The 23,493-nt window shown below is 42.3% G+C and overlaps 1 protein-coding gene across 1 annotated transcript in view; it reads left to right on the forward strand.

Moving 5' to 3' along the window:
* The window catches only part of LOC306927619 (phosphatidylinositol 4-phosphate 5-kinase type-1 gamma-like), a gene marked incomplete at its 3' end in the record, with an annotated part of 31,391 nt that extends 19,252 nt beyond the window's left edge, over positions 1 to 12,139 (forward strand). Inside the window, exons 12-17 of the mRNA XM_079507420.1 lie at positions 1,534 to 1,687; positions 3,157 to 3,213; positions 3,377 to 3,959; positions 7,229 to 7,303; positions 11,048 to 11,134; positions 12,134 to 12,139. Coding sequence (XP_079363546.1) covers positions 1,534 to 1,687; positions 3,157 to 3,213; positions 3,377 to 3,959; positions 7,229 to 7,303; positions 11,048 to 11,134; positions 12,134 to 12,139 — 962 coding nt within the window. The remainder of the gene's footprint in view (positions 1 to 1,533; positions 1,688 to 3,156; positions 3,214 to 3,376; positions 3,960 to 7,228; positions 7,304 to 11,047; positions 11,135 to 12,133) is intronic.
* Positions 12,140 to 23,493: the final 11,354 nt, after the last annotated feature.

Below are 23,493 nucleotides of genomic sequence, written 5' to 3' on the forward strand. Positions count from 1 at the left end.
ATGTACAGCAGGGGTATTCAACTAGATTAGGTCGGGGGCCACAACTGTAGGATGATTGTGTGTGGAGGGATGTGTGTGGAGGGCCGCACAGCGTGCGCGCCAAGCGCGACATTTCTTTTCGTTCTACAAATGCATTTTGTGTTCAAACACAAAGATTTATGTAGGCTAATACATTTGTGCACAGTATGAGCACAGGGTGATATACGGTATGTCTATACAAGTATATGCTATACCTTAGAATAGACCTATTTGACAGAACGAGCGTCAACGAGCACTAGCTGAAAATACACACACACACACACACACACACACACACACACACACACACACACACACACACACACACACACACACACACACACACACACACGCTGGCTAATCCCTCCCACCCCTTCTATGGTGTGCTGCAAGATAGGGTGAGCACTTTCAGCCGCAGGCTCACACTCCCCCCGAGGATGCACACGGAACGATACGGACTCTCTTTTATGCCAACTGCTATCAGACTATACAATGCCAATGCATAAGAACTTCCTCCCCCCCCAAATGGCATATGGTCCTTGGTGGTCCTGGTCTTGTGTGGTTATGTCCATTTGTGTCTGTTTTGTGTTCTTCTGTCTGTCCAGTAGTTTTAGCTTTCTATGTGTCACATTGTGCTCTTGTAACGCTTCAATTTCCCCTCGGGGATTAATAAAGTCATATCATCTCATCATCACACACACACACACTCTGCAGGAGTCTGTCTAATTTCTCTCCAAAAGCCCTTGAATATGATACAATATAATTTAGGATTACTGTCATTATGATAATCTATCACTTTATATCGCACACATCATACCTGTAACTTTCATATGCTCTCTTCAAAAAAGAGAATACCCCTGATGTGCAGGTTGGGAAGGAAGTAAATGGGAAGGGGATAATCAGGATAAAGTGGTGGGGGGCGATCACCTCCTCTCCCTTTGACCTGCTGACAGGTGCATTTTTAGGCCTGTTTTGAAGGAAGCCAGCGATTTGCTTGTTTTGAGGGAAGGGGGGGAGGGCATTCCACGCCTGAGTAGCAGTGCTGTGGAAGGTTTTTTTTCCCCCACATTTGTTTTATATTTCCCTAACTAAATGGGTTAAACAGACGGGACGCCATCAACATGACGTTTAGAGTCAGTATTATATATATAGGGGCGACTGTGGCTCAGGAGGTTGAGCAGGTCGTCCAATGATCCATGGGTCGGCGGTTCGAACCCCGGCTCCTCCTGTCTACATGTCGAAGTGTCCTTGGGCAAGACACTGAACCCCAACTTGCTCCCGATATGCTGGTTGGTACCTTGCATGGCTTCCGCCGCAATCGGTGTATGAATGTGTGTGTAAATGTAATGCATGCGTGTGTAAAGCGCCTTGGATAAAGGCGCTATATAAATGCACCATTTAGTATTCCAGAGATTATATTACTCTAACCCGTGTTTTTTCTCTCTCTCTCTCTCTCTCTCTCTCTCTCTCTCTCTCTCTCTCTCTCTCTCTCTCTCTCTCCTCTCCTCTCCTCAGGTAAGGAGCAGCCCTGCACGCCCCCGTCCTTTGAGGACGCCACCACGGCCTCCATCGCCACCACCCTCTCCTCCAACAACTCGTTACCCACAACCCCCTTCGACACGCCGGATCACCCGCGCTACCGGAGACAGCTGCACTCGCCGAGCAGCCGGTGAGAGCGTCGGAACCGACCGCGACCCAAACAAACGCATTCCAAACAAACGCATTCCAAAATAATACCGTGTGCGTTATGTTCTCAGCCCGTTTCACTTAACCCATTCTGGGGCGGGAACCCCTTTTGGTGGCGACTGTGGCTTTTGGGGGCGACTGTGGCTCAAGAGGTAGAGCAGGTCGTCCAATGATCCATGGGTCGGCGGTTCGAATCCCGGCTCCTCCTGTCTACATGTCGAAGTGTCCTTGGGCAAGACACTGAACCCCAAATTGCTCCTGATGTGCTGGTTGGTACCTTGCATGGCTTCCGCCGCAATCGGTGTATGAATGTGTGTGTGAATGGGTGAATGTAATGCACAATCTATGTAAAGCGCCTTGGATAAAGGTGCTATATAAATGCACCATTTACCATTTCAAACATTATGTTATACTCTACAAGCTCATAGCGCGGCACCAAGTGCCGCGCTACGAGCTATTTTTTGAAAAATCGCGAAAATGTGTCTCAAATATTTGAATATCATATTCTTTCAAAGCGAACGTTTTCAACTCAAATCTTTGCTTCATGGGGAGGTCCCTGGAACAACATATTTTCAAATTGGGGTCGGCGGCCAAATACACATGATTCTGGGGGTCCTGGACATGAAATATTGAACACCACTGACAGAAACATAGGTATTTCAGAAAACTGTCTGATTTAGAAGATTTCTACTTTTTTAATGTTGACGTCAGGCCTAAATGGGTTACCATCTTACATACATCATACTGCAGGCATGTCCTCAACCTGTTTTACAGAGGTATAGGTATGCACACGCATAACGTGAGTGGCAAATCGAGTGGCAAAGTGAGTTTGACGTTGTTTGACGTAATTTAATGCAATCAGATATAGGACCCTTTCTGTGTGGATGTATGGGCTGTCAAGGCTAGGGATGGAGCTCGAAAACCGTTAGCCGAAAGGACCCCATAACAACCTTTTTTGAGTAACCCGGTATCAATAAGCTTTGGGCTTATAATCAAATGATAAAGGAAGTCGTTTTTCGCCACTCAGTAGGTAGGCGTTCTCGCGTAACTTCCGGGTATGATGATGATGTCATCATGTCACGAGCATACCCTCTATTTCAAGGACATGCTTTAGGTGATTTCTTCAATGTTTTTTCAGGCTGAGAGAAAAATTAAGTAGGACCCCCTTCAGCTGCCAGTACTTGCTGCACCCAAGCCGTGCTGCTCATACTCTTGAGTTGCCGTATCTGTGTACCGGTATATAATTAGAAATATTATGTCAATCTGCACTGTACATTAATTCCCAGTGTCAATTGAACTCTGAGAGTGTACAGATGGAACCAAATGGACCCAGCAGCATGTGATGATACTGCACACTGTCAGCACAGTGCTCTCCGACGTGAGATTCACCCTCTGTGTTTTACACCAAACGCCATGTGTCGTTTCTCATGGTGTTTTCACGTCTGCTCTCAGATCACAACAGGAAGTGCTTGACAGGCAGCAGACCATTACTGTGGAGGTGGAGCTCAGGTACACGTACGCACACACACACGCACGCACGCACGCACGCACGCACGCACGCACGCACGCACGCACGCACGCACGCACGCACACACACACACGCACACACACACCCTACTGCAGCGTTCCTGACCTGTGTGACCTGTGTGTCTTCTCCTGTCCCCTCCTACAGTAAGGTCCCACAACGCACGGAGCTCATGACCCAGATGACAGAAGGGACCGCTGCTCCTCCTCATCCTCTACCCTCCTCCTTCTCCTCCTCGGCCGATGTCCCGGCCATCTCCGCGTCCCCGGCACGCGCCTCCTCCACCCTTCTTCCTCCCTCGGTAGCCTCCTCCTTCGCCTACTCCTCCTACATCCCCGCCTCCACCTATCATCCGCACTCCACCCTCCCTCCTCCCTACACCGATCCACGATCCCTCCCTCCGAACGTCCCTGCCTCGCCGTCGGAGTCCTCCTCCTTCCTCTCCCCCGCGCCTCCGCCTCGCTCCTCGTCCCCCTCGACGCACCCTCCTCCTCCTCCTCCTCCCCCGCCACCCGCCGCCCACTTTGCGCCCATCCACCCCACGTTCTCCTCTAACTCCCTGGTGTCCTCCTACTCCCACTCCCAGTTCCCCTACACCCCGCCTCCCCCCTCCTCCCTCCCACCGGTGCGCCGCCAGGCGTCGGTCACCTCGTCCAATCACCTGTCTGCGTCCAGCAGCCATAACTCTCTGGAGGGGGAGGTGCAGCAGCAGGTGTCTGACATCTACTTTGTAAGTCCCTGAAGATTCCTCTGTTTCCATACGATATGATATAGGAGAGGCCAGATACCATATGATATACAGTAGGGAAGGCCAGATACGATATGATATAGGAGAGGCCAGATATGATATGATATAGGAGAGGCCAGATATGATATGATATAGGAGAGGCCAGATATGATATGATATAGGAGAGGCCAGATATGATATGATATAGGAGAGGCCAGATATGATATGATATAGGAGAGGCCAGATATGATATGATATAGGAGAGGCCAGATATGATATGATATAGGAGAGGCCAGATATGATATGATATAGGAGAGGCCAGATATGATATGATATAGGAGAGGCCAGATATGATATGATATAGGAGAGGCCAGATACGATATGATATACAGTAGGGGAGGCCAGATACGATATGATATAGGAGAGGCCAGATACGTAAGGGATTACATAAATTAATAAATTGACCCAAAACACAAACAAAACGAGCCGTATTTCCTTGCTTGCGGTAATGAAAGTATACCATAAGTGCCGCGTCTGCCGAGCTGCAGCACTGTCGGAAAAAACAAGGAAGTGAGTCGATCAAATAGAATCCATTTTCGGGTATACTGCTTCGTCCATTTCTCGCTCAAATGTTTTCAAAAACATTTTTGAGAGCAATCCGTAGCTGTAAATGACATTGTGTGTGTGTGTGTGTGTGTGTGTGTGTGTGTGTTTACATGGCTATCATGTTGGAAACAGCAGTAAATCAAGCAGGGTGCAACAGGCGCTCCGAGTCTTTGATTAGCCATCGGTCTGTTATAGAGCGGAGCGGTCATTATGAAGAAATAACACACAGCTGAATTCAGCGATTGACCAATCAGAATCAAACGAACAGTGAACGTGCCTAAGATTGGAGAACGTCCGTCAACAGTAATCAATAAAAAAGGCAAATAGCTCAGACTGAAACAACATAAGATTAATATTGGTTTAACATTAGTTAAATAAAGTAAACAGAATCTTGCAGACGGTTTAAATTGACCATGTAAACTGGTGTTCTGGGATCAGGCGTGTTCTATGGAGTAAAGTCTCTCTCTCTCTCTCTCTCTCTCTCTCTCTCTCTGGTTTTACGGGGTGGTGGTGGTCTGGTGTCCCACAGGGCTCCAGCCAGGACAGCGTGGTAGAGTTGTGAGGGTGAGGGTCCTCCGGGAGGGAGCATGGCGTTTTGTTTTGGCGTGTTGTTTCTGAAGCATGTTGGCCTCTTTGACATGATGCCTCCACCGTTACCGTTAGCAACCAGGGTTGTTGTGTGGGATACTGTACGGTGGTCACGAGGGTCATATTGGCTATTTTGTCCAAAATGTAAAAAAATATATTAGAAAGAATGGTCTTAAGTAATGTAAAGTATACATGATGTGAACATGCACGGTACTTTTTTGTTTATTCCCCAAAATATACAAGATTTGTAACAATATGTAGAACTATTAGACCTTAATTATCAAATGTTTAAGCATGTTCTAATCATGTACACTTTACTTTAAAAAATTAGAAAGAAATAAAAACATTTTGCGAAATATTATATATATTTGTTTATTTTGGAAAATGAATAGCCAATGTAACAGCGAGTGTGCCCACTCTTCCTTGGTGTTCACCTATCCTGTTACCGTATAAAGAAAAAATAATCAATCTGGGCACTCAAGGTTAAAATGAGGAGGATAGCCTTTATTAAATTAAAAAGGCAAATGCCAACATGTTTCGACCTAACCGGTCTTCATCATGGCAAGAATGATTCTTAACCCATTTTGACCTGAGATCAGATTCAAAAAATGTCTTCTACATCCTGACAGTTTTCTGAAAAAGCTATGTTTCTATGTCAGTGGTTCTTCGATTTTTCAAAAATAGCAGACCTACAAGCTCGTAGCGCGCCACTCGGTGGCGTGCTATGAGCTTGTAGATCTACTATTTTTCAATAGCTAAAGCATAACATAATGCTAACACCAAAAGGGGTTCACGCCCAAAATGGGTTAATTTAATAAAGGCTATCCTCCTCTTTTTAACCTTGAGTGCCCGGATCGTTTCTTCTTCATGCCTTGATCCCGTTTGATTCGTGTGAGCAACCTTTTTTATCATCAACACATGTTTATATCTCTGTCGAGCACCTGGTTAGTTTTTCTTTTTTCCTATCCTGTTGTGTGTGTCTCTGCATGACGATGCACCGTGCCGTAGCGTAGCATAGCGTACGATAGACACCATCTGTCCATCTGCAGTCATGCTCTCTGACTCACCATCATTCCATGAAGACTTGGTTGGTTCATACGTGGTTGTGCGACGGCCTTGCGTGTCGCTAACAGCTGCTCTAGAAGTTCACAACGCGATTTACTTTACTTTATTGTTTTATTTGGGACAGGACAGAGTATATTAATGAACATTACATAAACATGTATAGCGTAAGTAACACCAGATTTAGCAGAGATGCTAATGTCCCATGGACATTGAACACTAAACGAAACTGACATAGCAAGACATGAGAGGACAGAATATACAAAACACAGTAAAAAGAGAAAATAAGAACACATTAAAACTATTGCTGGGGTAGGCCTACTCTATTGTGGACTGGGAGTCATAGTTGATCAAAGACTGGCTGTTTTTTAGCCACTGTTTCAATCGCAGTGAACTTCTAGATCGGCTATTTTAAGCCCAAACCACACCAAAGGGTCAGGTTGGGACAAAACTGTTTTTAAGGTAGACCACACCAATGCAACTCATTGGACAAAACTGTTTTTAAGGTAGACCACACCATTGCAACTCAATGAGTTGTATTGGTGGTGTGGTCTACCTTAAAAACAGTTTTGTCCCAACCCGACCCTTTGGTGTGGTTTGGGTTTTAGACGCGTGGAAACTGAATTGTGTGACGGAGCATGAATCACTCACATCTCGAGCATTCTCTCCTCGTTTCCGATATACTTACCATCAGAGCATCGTGTCTTCATTGCATGTTTGTTTTTGTGTGTATGTTACATAACAATATCCGTTCTGGATTTTCATTCTTTCTTTCCCGTGTTTCTCCTTTCTCTTTCCCATCCCATCCCATCCCTGCCCCCTCACTTCATCTCTGTGATGCTTCTTGACATTTTCTCCATTTCATTTCACACCCTGTGTGTGTGTGTGTGTGTGTGTGTGTGTGTGTGTGTGTGTGTGTGTGTGTGTGTGTGTGTGTGTGTGTGTGTGTGTGTGTGTGTGTGTGTGTGTGTGTGTGTGTGTGTGTGTGTGTGTGTGTGTGTGTGTGCGCGTATCAGTATGCAGATAACAGATATTGGGTGTACTCTCCGGTTCTCGGCCGCCGTAAGCTAAACGGTAGCCCCGCCCCCCACGTAAGTGGCCACCGAGATAGACGGTTAGATGACTAGATCTACTTCTACATCCTCATAGCGTCGCACACTTACAGCCTGGTGTACGTAGTCGGCTGTGCACCATGCTGTTGTTGTATGTAGTCGGCTGTGCACCATGCTGTTGTTGCGCACCCCAAACTAGACCATCTTATAAGTTCACAATCGTTGGCAAAAGGGCCTTTCTGTGTGGAGTTTGCATGTTCTCCCCGTGTCCCCTAGGGTAGGTACCCTCACGAAAAACCATGCAGTAATTCTGGTCTCTAAACTGCCTCCCCCTGGCCAGCCGGGGCGCCTGATGGAGGGGAAAGGAAGTGATGGAATAACGTGTTCCTTCCACGTGCTACGTCCAACCAGGGAAACTCCCCCCTGTCAGGTGTAAAGGAGCAACTTGGACACTCAGGCATGAAGGAAGCATGAGTTCAAGTCCGTTGCTCTCCCCATGTCCCCCATATATGGGGACTAGGTTGGCGGAGGGTGTGTAGAGCCCAGGATCACATTGGATAATTGACACAGGGGTGAAAAATGGGTTACAAAATCGTGGGATAAAAAGAAAAAAGAAGAAAAATCACAATCGTGAGCTTATAGATCGTTATAGAGCTCATAGAGCCGAGTAGGAATGAGCCAGAGCCATAGAGTAAGACAGAGTTACGCAAACTCCGTTCACTTCATGGGGCTTCAGTCCAATGGCGGCTCTAGACCTCTATTGAGAATGGGGACAACAAATAGGGACAAGTCCTGGACCCGGAAGTAGGCAGAAATGCATTGGACTCAGGCAACAGCCCAGCTGTAATGATCTTGAATCCCTTTATTTTAGATTGTTTTGTAGTAATCGTACAACATAAACATTACAGAGACTTTAGTTGTTACTGTGCAATACTTTAAAACAGTGCTCCTATTTTGCACCGCCCTCGTTGAAAACAATGTATGAACATTGTTTCTGCCCCCTCAATATCGTAACTCTTCTATTAGATGGCTCTGGAATGACCATTAACTGCTGAAGTGTCCACGACAAACTAACTACAACATCATGATTATTATTATTATACCATTTTTGAGGCTCATATCAGGCTGATATAAAATGGTGACATCTCTCGTTCTCAAAATAAATGCTCTACGTATTGCTAACTTGCAGTGCCGTCGCTACCTATACGTGCAATACGCACTGCGAGTAGGGCAACACGCCGAGGGGGGCAAAAAAATGTGCCAAAAAGTGCCATGCCGACCCTCAAAATAACAAATTTCTCCGCGGCAGAGTAATGGTAATAACGAGCAGCCGTGTGTGCGTCCTCACAAACAGAGAAAATAGCCGATCTGGATGAGGAATAGCAGCGCTCTCGTCAGGAGGGGGGGAAGCACAAATATCCTACGAGTAGGGCAACCAAATGGTCAGCTACGTCCCTGAGTAGGGCAACCAAATGGTCAGCTACGTCCCTGAGTAGGGCAACCAAATGGTCAGCTACGTCCCTGAGTAGGGCAACCAAATGGTCAGCTACGTCCCTGAGTAGGGCAACCAAATGGTCAGCTACGTCCCTGCTAACTTGCAATATACAACTGCAACAATAATCTCAGGAGACACTGCATGGTCAGCAGTGGTGAAATGTAATTAACTCATGTACTGTGAACTGCAACTCAGCATTGTAGCACAATGGTTCTCAAATGTGTAAATGTCAAGGACCGCATTTAACACTCTCAGAGTTACACTTTCAGAGTTGCACTACATTTGGAACCCCCTCAACGAACCCTGAGGAGGGTCCTTGGACCGCACTTTGACAACCACAGGTGTAGTTCCAGAACTCTGTTTCAACCACAGGTGTAGTTCCAGAACTCTGTTTCCCCACACAGTCCTTACACAGGTGTAGTTCCAGAACTCTGTTTCAACCACAGGTGTAGTTCCAGAACTCTGTTTCAACCACAGGTGTAGTTCCAGAACTCTGTTTCAACCACAGGTGTAGTTCCAGAACTCTGTTTCAACCACAGGTGTAGTTCCAGAACTCTGTTTCAACCACAGGTGTAGTTCCAGAACTCTGTTTCCCACACAGTCCTTACACAGGTGTAGTTCCAGAACTCTGTTTCAACCACAGGTGTAGTTCCAGAACTCTGTTTCAACCACAGATGTAGTTCCAGAACTCTGTTTCCCACACAGTCCTTAGAGCAGGTGGTCCACTTGTCACACTACCTTCTATAGAGCGTCGCAGTCCCGCCCCCTTTCATGACGACGCCAGGCCCAAGGAAATAATTCCCAATGCGTTTTCCCCGTAGACATTTCAAAAAGTATTTATTTAAAGACTGTTTTAAGTGTCGTACGAAGCCAACTCGAGTCGTGACAAATCATGACAACAAACACAATATTTTGGACCAAACAAATAATTACAAAGAAGAAAAACAACATGTAACATGCCGCTTTTTTCTTCTTTCTAATTATTTGTTCGGCCCAAAACATTGCGTTTATTGTCATGATTTGTCACGACAAGAGTTGGCTTTGTCCGACTCTCTCATAAACGTCTTTAAATAAATACTTTTTGAAAGTCTATGAGGAAAATGAACGGGGAATTATTTTCCGGGTCTCTCAAGGGGGCGGGACTGTGGCGCTCTATAGTGGCGTGCACAGCAAGGTTCTCATAGCCAAGCATTTTTGCAGTTTGTTTATTTATTTGTTTATTCCCTTTTGACGTCTTGCTTTTAATCACAGTTCAGTTTTATTTTATTTTGAATTGGTTCTCTGCTTCATTAAGAATAATTAACACATTAACAAAAGAAAAGCCAGATGTGAAAAGAACATCTACAAAAAGTACAAAAATCACACCGGTGTGAAGTGAGGGGCGATAATATATTAAAGTCTAACTCATGTTGCTATGATTAGGTGATATAATGGAGATGTAAAAGCAAACATTAAATTGTCTTTATTGTTAATGGCATTTAATGTTTGTGTTAGGGACAAGATGACGTAAATGTTGTCAATGGCGTTTTTAAAACAAACATTGAACTAAAGACAAACATTAAACCTGTATATAGGAGGGGTATAGCGCCCCTCAAAAATAAAAAATAAAATAAAATCACACCCGTGTGAAGTGAGGGACACTGTTATCATCGTACATCATCATTGGCTAAAATAGACATTATGTCTATTTGCTCAGACACTATGACGTAAAATTGTTCATTCATTGTGAATGGGAATTTAATGTTTGTGTAGGACAAAAATCACACCGGTGTGAAGTGAGGGGCGCTAATATATTAAAGTCTAACTCATGTTGATTAGGTGATGTAATGGTGATGTAAAATAAACGGTGCAAACACAAACATTAAACGCCATCAACAATGAAGAGACAATATGACGTAAATGTACCCTTCATTGTCAATGCGTTTACAAAACAAACTTTGAACTAGCGCCCCTCAAGAAGAGACAATATGACGTACATTTTCCCTTCATTGTCAATGCGTTTACAAAACAAACTTTGAACTAGCGCCCCTCAAAAATACTGATTTGCTCAGACACACATGACGTAAATTCTCCATTCATTGTCAATGGGAATTCAATGTTTGTGTAAGACGAAAATCTACACTAATAGCTCAATATATAGAGAGAGAATACAGGAGAATAAATGTGGCTCTTCTCTCCCCGGCTGTCCCCTTGTGCTCTCTTTCTCGCTCTCTTTCTTTCTTTCTTTCTCTTTCTCTCTCTCTCTCCCATCACCCCCTCCCCCCCTGCTGGTACTGTGCGGTAACCAGCAGACTCAGGAGGATCGGTGCTGGGTGTGCTCTCCTCTGCACTGCGCCTCAGAGACCACAAGGGGCAGCGATGGGGAGAGTGAGACAGTCAGTATACTGCATATACTGTACAAACACATCAAATCATTTTCTCACTCACTCACTCACTCACTCACTCACTCACTCACTCACTCACTCACTCACTCACTAACTACGCAAACACATGAATTCATGTCTGTGGTTTCTATCCTTTCTTTCTTTCTTTCTTTCCTTCTTTCTTTCCTTCCTGTCATCCCTTCTCTCCCTCTCTCACTCTATTTCCTTATTCCTTCTTTCTCCATCTCTTTCCGGTTTCTCTCTTGTTTTCTAACGTCGTTCCCTCTCTCTCCCCTCCCCTCGTTCTCTCTCTCTCTCTCTCTCAACAGTAAAGGGGTTCTGGTCGGGTCCATAGAGGCTACAGACAGTGTTTCCAGTGGGACCGGCGGAGGTCCGTTGCATGTGGCTCACAGTGACTGAGTCGTTGATTCTACACAAGACCGGTGGTGGTACCGTGGGACGTCTATGATCTGCCACGTTTTTTTAGTTTTTTTCCTTCCTACAACGATGCGGAGGAGGCTGGCTTTGCCTGCTGCTGCAGTGGAAAACAATCATGTGTAATTTATTGCTTCGACGCACGACGGCGGCGCATGAGCGTGCCCCGGAAATAGCTATATAGCCTCTGAGCTGTGGCTATTTTTGGCGCATGGCTCCATCGTTGTGATGAAGTATGATTCAGGGCTTCAAGATGACACGCACGTGAGCGCGTCCGCGCGCACACACACACACACACACACACACACACACACACACACACACACACACACACACACAGCTGATATGCAAAACTCTCATTCAGTGCTAGTTCTAACCACTGGCACCGTTTTCTGAAGTACAATCAGAATCAAATAAAGGGACGCGTAAACGCGATGCAACTGTGAAGATTTGACTGTGGCCGTCCAGCCGCTTCTACGTGCTTTCCGGCCCTCGGTGCATAATTTATCTCCAAGCCTCCTTATCTCCATGTAATGGTGTGGTTGTCAGAATGTACATTATGTCTGTTATTATCAGGGTTAGTCTCTTGTCTCTTGAAACTGTCGTCTGTCTTTTTAACCAATTCTGGGCGGGAACCCCTTTTGGTGTTAGCATTATGTTATGCTTTAGCTATTGAAAAATAGCAGATCTACAAGCTTGTAGGTCTGCCATTTTTGAAAAATCGAAGAACGACTGACATAGAAACAGCTTTTTCAGTAAACTGTCAGGATGTAGAAGACATTTTTAGAATCTGATCTCAGGTCAAAATGGGTTAACCAATTTAGGACTGAGACCAGATTCTAAAAAGCCCCCCAGCCCCCCCCCCCCCCCCCTTCCCTGTTCAGACAAGTACTGTTTGTAGAAGGCATGCTATTTTTCCCTGGGCATGCTGGTATCTGACTATCTGTGTGTCATTTTTATTTTTTATTTAGCACTTTAAAAGACACATTTTAGTAACGGTATTGTGTTTTTTTTCGTGGCGGGGTTAATCCATGCCCCTGCATTTGATATCCCATGCCTGCGGCATCTGGTCGTTGGATATGGGATACGTTTTATTACGGCTTCTGGTCAGTCGGACATTAAATACATGCTTTTTTTTAATGTAGCTGTCTCTTGATATGTTTTATATCCATGTTTGATATCATCATAATTTAATGCAATGCAATTTAAAAAAGACGTGTATATCCAAAATTCTGAAAGTTTGAAATCTACAAGCTCACATAAGAGCTTGTAGATTGGTTATTTTCTCCATTTGGTCAATATGTACAGTATAATACTTTTTTTCTGTTTCCCCCCTTTTTGAGTGGTGTAAACCACTCCTACAACTGGCTTTGTATCCGTGTCTGTTCGTACCAAAAAAAGTGTACCCGTGTCTGTTCATACCAAAAAAAATGAGCATGGTTGCTATGGTCACCCAGTTCACACGGGTGTGATTTCATTACGTCAGACATTACGTCAGACCACAGTTGATCAGTCTATATAAGACCTTACACCACTCAGTTCACACGGGTGTGATTTTTTATTAACCAATGGAACCCTGTGTGTTTATTATCGGTGCTGTATGCACACAGCAGCATTCTAATTTATGCATTTTTTTAATATTGTGTCTTGTGGTCAATGAATGGTCCTTCATTATGCCTTACTGACTAAATGCTTATTTATTTGTGGCTGTGCATCAGTTAAATGCATTTGGATCATAGGGCAACAGAATGAAGAAAAAAAATGAAAATCACACATGTACATGTTTATTTTTTAATTATATGATAATTATTTTGTTGTTAAAAAAAAAATATATATATATATATATATATATAAAAATATATGATATAAGAGAGACTTTATGAAGAGGGGAACCAATATTTTGTAAATTGTATATAATCTGTGCGTGTTTCTGTGTGCGTACATATGTGCATGCATGTCCGTGCGTGTACGTTTGTGTGTGAGCGATTGTGCATGCACACGTGTGTGTGTGTGTGTGTGTGTGTGTGTGTGTGTGTTACAGAGAATGTGGTAATTTGTTGTCTATCTAATTGTCATTATTACAAGCCATGGATTCCTGCTAACAGCTATACGCATGGTGTGTGTGTGTGTGTGTGTGTGTGTGTGTGTGTGTGTGTGTGTGTGTGTGTGTGTGTGTGTGTGTGTGTGTGTGTGTGTGTGTGTGTGTGTGTGTGTGTGTGTGTGTGTGTGTGTGTGACAGTACAAGTGAGAAAAATCAGACCTGTCTGAAGTGTACTGTACTGTACTGTACTAGCCCTCCTCCCTGGCCTGTGTGTGTCTGTGTGTTAGGCTGTGCAACAGTGACACTTGGTCGTGAACAAACACTATTTCCGTGCTCGGACACAGCCAGAGACACAGGGACAGACAGACCCAGGGACGCAGCCACACACATAGCTGTCTCGGGCACGGGCGCCTGTTCCGAACAGGGGGCGCCCGTTCCCTCCCCCCCGGCCAAGGCCCCCGGCCGGGGTGCTCCTCCCTGTTATTTTCTCACTTGTACTGGTTTCTCAGCTTGTACTGTAACAATGCATATATATGCAGATCCTATTGTATTTTCTCAAAACTCAAAAAGTGTTTAGTCTACATACTGTATAGTAACGTATTAACCACATTCAACCTGCTGGCGTCCCAAACATTTTGGGCACGGCATTTAAAAAAAAAAAGCAAAAGCAAAAAGAGCTGAACTACAAGCTTGCAACTCAGCACAGCGTAAGCTTGTAGGTCAACCATGTTAAGAACAACAGCATTCAAATGTTAGGCTCAAGTGTGTGACCAGCCCCCCCCCCCCCCCCCCCAAACGTGTGTTCCACCCATGTACTTCTGTCCTGTGTTCCTATTGGTCGGTTATTACTTGTGGGAGGAGTCCTGTGTTCCTATTGGTCTGTTATTACTTGTGGGAGGAGTCCTGTGTTCCTATGGGTTGTTACTGTGTACTGAACTGTGAGTGATGACATGCTACAGGCCTCTGTGTCTGTACAGTGGTTGTATAAAATGTTAGCTCATCAACCCATGTCCAACACAATAAATTATCTTGTGTAAAAAAATAAATGTGATTCCCACAAGTGTTATTATTATTATTATTATTAAACATGTTGTAGGCTATAGTTAGTTGTTGTATTGAATTGAATTGAATTATAAAAAGTGTGAATGGAGTTTCTAGGTGATTTTTTGACGTGCCAATAGCTGCCATTGAGCCCCATAGTAAATTTCTCAAATTTGAAAACACTATATTTCTAAAACTATGAAACATTTCAAAGATTCCTTTTCAGGCAAACATGTCCACCGTAAGATGAGCCTAAATAGGGTTGAATGGGCTTTCTACGTGTAAGTATGTAGGACTAGTAGCATGCCAAAGTTTATGCTATTGCCATAGAGAATACATTGGGTGTTTAACTTAAATAACTCAGAAACTACAAAACATTTCAAAGTAAAAAGTTGAATTATAAAAAGTGTGAATGGAGCTTCTAAGTGAAAGTGATTTTTTGACTTCAATGTCCTTTTCTTTACCAACTGCACCATGGTTCATGGTTTCGGACGGAAGGCTATAGCATGTTGTTTTTCTTGATTTTTGAGGTGTTGAGAGAAAGATGAAAATCGAGAAAAAACGACATACTATAGTTCATTGTTTCGGACGGAAGGCTATAGCATGTTGTTTTTCTTGATTTTTGAGGTTTTGAGAGAAAGATGAAAATCGAGAAAAAACGACATACTATAGTTCATTGTTTCGGACGGAAGGCTATAGCATGTTGTTTTTCTTGATTTTTGAGGTTTTGAGAGAAAGATGAAAATCGAGAAAAAACGACATAGGCCTACTATAGTTCATTGTTTCGGACGGAAGGCTATAGCATGCCGTTTTTCATCATTTTTGAGGATTTGAAAAAAAGACAAAAATCACTCGAGACAATGGACTATAGCCCATGGTCTCAGAGTGATTTTTGTCTTTTTCTCAAATCCTCGTTTTTCATCAATTTTGACCATTGGCTGTAGCCCATCTCAGACGGCATACTATAGCACGCCGTTTTTCATCATTTTTGAGGATTTGAAAAAAAGACGAAAATCACTCGAGACAATGGACTATAGCCCATGGTCTCAGAGTGATTTTTGTCTTTTTCTCAAATCCTCGTTTTTCATCAATTTTGACCATTGGCTGTAGCCCATCTCAGACGGCATACTATAGCACACCGTTTTTCATCATTTTTGAGGATTTGAAAAAAAGACGAAAATCACTCGAGACAATGGACTATAGCCCATGGTCTCGGAGTGATTTTTGTCTTTTTTTCAAATCCTCGTTTTTCATCAATTTTGACCATTTGCTGTAGCCCATCTCAGACGGCATACTATAGCACGCCGTTTTTCATCATTTTTAAGGATTTGAAAAAAAGACAAAAATCACTCGAGACAATGGACTATAGCCCATGGTCTCGGAGTGATTTTTGTCTTTTTCTCAAATCCTCGTTTTTCATCAATTTTGACCATTGGCTGTAGCCCATCTCAGACGGCATACTATAGCACGCCGTTTTTCATCATTTTTGAGGATTTGAAAAAAAGACGAAAATCTCTCGATGACAATGGACTTTAGCCCATGGTCTCAGAGTGATTTTTGTCTTTTTCTCAAATCCTCGTTTTTCATGAATTTTGACCATTGGTTGTAGCCCATCTCAGACGGAATACTATAGCACAACGTTTTTCATAATTTTTGAGGATTTGAAAAAAAGACGAAAATCACTCGAGACAATGGACTATAGCCCATGGTCTCAGAGTGATTTTTGTCTTTTTCTCAAATCCTCGTTTTTCATCAATTTTGACCATTGGCTGTAGCCCATCTCAGACGGCATACTATAGCACTTCGTTTTTCATCATTTTTGAGGATTTGAAAAAAAGACGAAAATCACTCGAGACAATGGACTATAGCCCATGGTCTCGGAGTGATTTTTGTCTTTTTCTCAAATCCTCGTTTTTCATCAATTTTGACCATTTGCTGTAGCCCATCTCAGACGGCATACTATAGCACACCGTTTTTCATCATTTTTGAGGATTTGAAAAAAAGACGAAAATCACTCGAGACAATGGACTATAGCCCATGGTCTCGGGAGTGATTTTTGTCTTTTTTTCAAATCCTCGTTTTTCATCAATTTTGACCATTTGCTGTAGCCCATCTCAGACGGCATACTATAGCACGCCGTTTTTCATCATTTTTAAGGATTTGAAAAAAAGACAAAAATCACTCGAGACAATGGACTATAGCCCATGGTCTCGGAGTGATTTTTGTCTTTTTCTCAAATCCTCGTTTTTCATCAATTTTGACCATTGGCTGTAGCCCATCTCAGACGGCATACTATAGCACGCCGTTTTTCATCATTTTTGAGGATTTGAAAAAAAGACGAAAATCTCTCGATGACAATGGACTTTAGCCCATGGTCTCAGAGTGATTTTTGTCTTTTTCTCAAATCCTCGTTTTTCATGAATTTTGACCATTGGTTGTAGCCCATCTCAGACGGAATACTATAGCACAACGTTTTTCATCATTTTTGAGGATTTGAAAAAAAGACAAAAATCACTCGAGACAATGGACTATAGCCCATGGTCTCGGAGTGATTTTTGTCTTTTTCTCAAATCCTCGTTTTTCATAAATTTTGACCATTGGCTGTAGCCCATCTCAGACGGCATACTATAGCACTTCGTTTTTCATCATTTTTGAGGATTTGAAAAAAAGACGAAAATCACTCGAGACAATGGACTATAGCCCATGGTCTCGGAGTGATTTTTGTCTTTTTCTCAAATCCTCGTTTTTCATCAATTTTGACCATTTGCTGTAGCCCATCTCAGACGGCATACTATAGCACGCCGTTTTTCATCATTTTTGAGGATTTGAAAAAAAGACGAAAATCCCTCGAGACAATGGACTATAGCCCATGGTCTCGGAGTGATTTTTGTCTTTTTCTCAAATCCTCGTTTTTCATCAATGTTGACCATTGGCTGTAGCCCATCTCAGACGGCATACTATAGCACTTCGTTTTTCATCATTTTTGAGGATTTGAAAAAAAGACGAAAATCACTCGAGACAATGGACTATAGCCCATGGTCTCGGAGTGATTTTTGTCTTTTTCTCAAATCCTCGTTTTTCATCAATTTTGACCATTTGCTGTAGCCCATCTCAGACGGCATACTATAGCACACCGTTTTTCATCATTTTTGAGGATTTGAAAAAAAGACGAAAATCACTCGAGACAATGGACTATAGCCCATGGTCTCGGAGTGATTTTTGTCTTTTTTTCAAATCCTCGTTTTTCATCAATTTTGACCATTTGCTGTAGCCCATCTCAGACGGCATACTATAGCACGCCGTTTTTCATCATTTTTGAGGATTTGAAAAAAAGACAAAAATCACTCGAGACAATGGACTATAGCCCATGGTCTCGGAGTGATTTTTGTCTTTTTCTCAAATCCTCGTTTTTCATCAATTTTGACCATTGGCTGTAGCCCATCTCAGACGGCATACTATAGCACGCAGTTTTTCATCATTTTTGAGGATTTGAAAAAAAGACGAAAATCTCTCGATGACAATGGACTTTAGCCCATGGTCTCAGAGTGATTTTTGTCTTTTTCTCAAATCCTCGTTTTTCATGAATTTTGACCATTGGTTCTAGCCCATCTCAGACGGAATACTATAGCACAACGTTTTTCATCATTTTTGAGGATTTGAAAAAAAGACAAAAATCACTCGAGACAATGGACTATAGCCCATGGTCTCGGAGTGATTTTTGTCTTTTTCTCAAATCCTAGTTTTTCATAAATTTTGACCATTGGCTGTAGCCCATCTCAGACGGCATACTATAGCACGCCGTCTTTCATCATTTTTGAGGATTTGAAAAAAAGACGAAAATCACTCGAGACAATGGACTATAGCCCATGGTCTCGGAGTGATTTTTGTCTTTTTCTCAAATCCTCGTTTTTCATCAATTTTGACCATTTGCTGTAGCCCATCTCAGACGGCATACTATAGCACGCCGTTTTTCATCATTTTTGAGGATTTGAAAAAAAGACGAAAATCACTCGAGACAATGGACTATAGCCCATGGTCTCAGAGTGATTTTTGTCTTTTTCTCAAATCCTCGTTTTTCATGAATTTTGACCATTGGTTGTAGCCCATCTCAGACGGAATACTATAGCACAACGTTTTTCATCATTTTTGAGGATTTGAAAAAAAGACAAAAATCACTCGAGACAATGGACTATAGCCCATGGTCTCGGAGTGATTTTTGTCTCAATCTCAAATCCTCGTTTTTCATCAATTTTGACCCTTTGCTGTAGCCCATCTCAGACGGCATACTATAGCACGCCGTTTTTCATCATTTTTGAGGATTTGAAAAAAAAGACGAAAATCACTCGAGACAATGGACTATAGCCCATGGTCTCGGAGTGATTTTTGTCTTTTTCTCAAATCCTCGTTTTTCATCAATTTTGACCATTGGCTGTAGCCCATCTCAGACGGCATACTATAGCACTTCGTTTTTCATCATTTTTGAGGATTTGAAAAAAATACGAAAATCACTCGAGACCATGGGCTATAGCCCATGGTCTCGTTAATTAATGTAAATTAATATGATTGCTGTTGGATCTGTAACTTACAACAAAAAAAACTAAGGCACTGGTGTGGTACTTCCTGGTTTACCAGAACGGGGTTCAACTCCCTGTGGTGCCCTGCTCAATTTGTTGTATTTACATGGTTTATTGTATGCTCATTGTGTTGCCTTTTCATAGATGATAACCCCCAGGTTATTTTTTGATGTATTTATTAGATCCCCATTAGCTTACTGTGAGTCACAGCAGCTACTCTTCCTGGGGTCTTTACTGTGTTTGTACTCCCTACAGTTAGGGTACCATGTCTATTTATTAAGGGACCAAGCCTGAAGGGACTCTTGGTGTGGCATTCTTTCACTATTTCGAAGAATTTGAAAAAAGGTGGAAATAACGGAAAAGTGAAAGGCTATAGCCCATGGTCTCGGATGGCATACTATAGCATGCCGTTTTTCATCATTTTTGGGGATTTGAAAAAAAGACGAAAATCACTCGAGACAATGGGCTATAGTCCATTGTCTCGAGTGATTTTCGTCTTTTTTTCAAATCCTCAAAAATTATGAAAAACAAAGTGCTATAGTATGCCGTCTGAGATGGGCTACAGCCAATGGTCAAAATTGATGAAAACGAGGATTTGAGAAAAAGACAAAAATCACTCCGAGACCTCAATTTTGACCATTGGCTGTAGCCCATCTCAGACGGCATACTATAGCACTTCGTTTTTCATCATTTTTGAGGATTTGAAAAAAAGACGAAAATCACTCGAGACAATGGACTATAGCCCATGGTCTCGGAGTGATTTGTCTTTTTCTCAAATCCTCGTTTTTCATCAATTTTGACCATTTGCTGTAGCCCATCTCAGACGGCATACTATAGCACGCCGTTTTTCATCATTTTTGAGGATTTGAAAAAAAGACGAAAATCACTCGAGACAATGGACTATAGCCCATGGTCTCGGAGTGATTTTTGTCTTTTTCTCAAATCCTCGTTTTTCATCAATTTTGACCATTTGCTGTAGCCCATCTCAGACGGCATACTATAGCACGCCGTTTTTCATAATTTTTGAGGATTTGAAAAAAAGACGAAAATCACTCGAGACAATGGACTATAGCCCATGGTCTAAGAGTGATTTTTGTCTTTTTCTCAAATCCTCGTTTTTCATGAATTTTGACCATTGGTTGTAGCCCATCTCAGACGGAATACTATAGCACAACGTTTTTCATCATTTTTGAGGATTTGAAAAAAAGACAAAAATCACTCGAGACAATGGACTATAGCCCATGGTCTCGGAGTGATTTTTGTCTTTTTCTCAAATCCTCGTTTTTCATAAATTGACCATTGGCTGTAGCCCATCTCAGACGGCATACTATAGCACGCCGTTTTTCATCATTTTTGAGGATTTGAAAAAAAGACGAAAATCACTCGAGACAATGGACTATAGCCCATGGTCTCGGAGTGATTTTTGTCTTTTTCTCAAATCCTCGTTTTTCATCAATTTTGACCATTGGCTGTAGCCCATCTCAGACGGCATACTATAGCACTTCGTTTTTCATCATTTTTGAGGATTTGAAAAAAAGACGAAAATCACTCGAGACCATGGGCTATAGCCCATGGTCTCGTTAATTAATGTAAATTAATATGATTGCTGTTGGATCTGTAACTTACAACAAAAAAAACTAAGGCACTGGTGTGGTACTTCCTGGTTTACCAGAACGGGGTTCAACTCCCTGTGGTGCCCTGCTCAATTTGTTGTATTTACATGGTTTATTGTATGCTCATTGTGTTGCCTTTTCATAGATGATAACCCCCAGGTTATCTTTTGATGTATTTATTAGATCCCCATTAGCTTACTGTGAGTCACAGCAGCTACTCTTCCTGGGGTCTTTACTGTGTTTGTACTCCCTACAGTTAGGGTACCATGTCTATTTATTAAGGGACCAAGCCTGAAGGGACTCTTGGTGTGGCATTCTTTCACTATTTCGAAGAATTTGAAAAAAGGTGGAAATAACGGAAAAGTGAAAGGCTATAGCCCATGGTCTCGGATGGCATACTATAGCATGCCGTTTTTCATCATTTTTGGGGATTTGAACAAAAGACGAAAATCACTCGAGACAATGGACTATAGCCCATGGTCTCGGAGTGATTTTTGTCTTTTTCTCAAATCCTCGTTTTTCATCAATTTTGACCATTGGCTGTAGCCCATCTCAGACGGCATACTATAGCACGCCGTTTTTCATCATTTTTGAGGATTTAAAAAAAATACGAAAATCACTCGAGACCATGGGCTATAGTCCATTGTCTCGAGTGATTTTCGTCTTTTTTTCAAATCCTCAAAAATTATGAAAAACGAAGTGCTATAGTATGCCGTCTGAGATGGGCTACAGCCAATGGTCAAAATTGATGAAAACGAGGATTTGAGAAAAAGACAAAAATCACTCCGAGACCTCAATTTTGACCATTTGCTGTAGCCCATCTCAGACGGCATACTATAGCACGCCGTTTTTCATCATTTTTGAGGATTTGAAAAAAAGACAAAAATCACTCGAGACAATGGACTATAGCCCATGGTCTCGGAGTGATTTTTGTCTTTTTCTCAAATCCTCGTTTTTCATCAATTTTGACCATTGGCTGTAGCCCATCTCAGACGGCATACTATAGCACGCCGTTTTTCATCATTTTTGAGGATTTGAAAAAAAGACGAAAATCTCTCGATGACAATGGACTTTAGCCCATGGTCTCAGAGTGATTTTTGTCTTTTTCTCAAATCCTCGTTTTTCATGAATTTTGACCATTGGTTGTAGCCCATCTCAGACGGAATACTATAGCACAACGTTTTTCATCATTTTTGAGGATTTGAAAAAAAGACAAAAATCACTCGAGACAATGGACTATAGCCCATGGTCTCGGAGTGATTTTTGTCTTTTTCTCAAATCCTCGTTTTTCATACATTTTGACCATTTGCTGTAGCCCATCTCAGACGGCATACTATAGCACGCCGTTTTTCATCATTTTTGAGGATTTTAAAAAAAGACGAAAATCACTCTAGACAATGGACTATAGCCCATGGTCTCGGAGTGATTTTGGTCTTTTTCTCAAATCCTCGTTTTTCATCAATGTTGACCATTGGCTGTAGCCCATCTCAGACGGCATACTATAGCACTTCGTTTTTCATCATTTTTGAGGATTTGAAAAAAAGACGAAAATAACTCGAGACAATGGACTATAGCCCATGGTCTCGGAGTGATTTTTGTCTTTTTCTCAAATCCTCGTTTTTCATCAATTTTGACCATTTGCTGTAGCCCATCTCAGACGGCATACTATAGCACGCCGTTTTTCATAATTTTTGAGGATTTGAAAAAAAGACGAAAATCACTCGAGACAATGGACTATAGCCCATGGTCTCGGAATGATTTTTGTCTTTTTCTCAAATCCTAGTTTTTCATCAATTTTGACCATTGGCTGTAGCCCATCTCAGACGGCATATTATAGCACTTCGTTTTTCATAATTTTTGAGGATTTGAAAAAAAGACGAAAATCACTCGAGACAATGGACTATAGCCCATGGTCTCGGAGTGATTTTTGTCTTTTTCTCAAATCCTCGTTTTTCATCAATTTTGACCATTTGCTGTAGCCCATCTCAGACGGCATACTATAGCACGCCGTTTTTCATCATTTTTGAGGATTTGAAAAAAAGACGAAAATCACTCGAGACAATGGACTATAGCCCATGGTCTCGGAGTGATTTTTGTCTTTTTCTCAAATCCTCGTTTTTCATCAATTTTGACCATTGGCTGTAGCCCATCTCAGACGGCATACTATAGCACGCCGTTTTTCATCATTTTTGAGGATTTGAAAAAAAGACGAAAATCACTCGAGACAATGGACTATAGCCCATGGTCTCGGAGTGATTTTTGTCTTTTTCTCAAATCCTCGTTTTTCATCAATTTTGACCATTGGCTGTAGCCCATCTCAGACGGCATACTATAGCACTTCGTTTTTCATAATTTTTGAGGATTTGAAAAAAAGACGAAAATCACTCGAGACAATGGACTATAGCCCATGGTCTCGGAGTGATTTTTGTCTTTTTCTCAAATCCTCGTTTTTCATCAATTTTGACCATTTGCTGTAGCCCATCTCAGACGGCATACTATAGCACGCCGTTTTTCATCATTTTTGAGGATTTGAAAAAAAGACGAAAATCACTCGAGACAATGGACTATAGCCCATGGTCTCGGAGTGATTTTTGTCTTTTTCTCAAATCCTCGTTTTTCATCAATTTTGACCATTGGCTGTAGCCCATCTCAGACGACATACTATAG

This window comes from Electrona antarctica, assembly GCF_951216825.1.
Source record: "Electrona antarctica genome assembly, chromosome: 1".
Classification (NCBI taxonomy): Eukaryota; Metazoa; Chordata; class Actinopteri; order Myctophiformes; family Myctophidae; genus Electrona; species Electrona antarctica.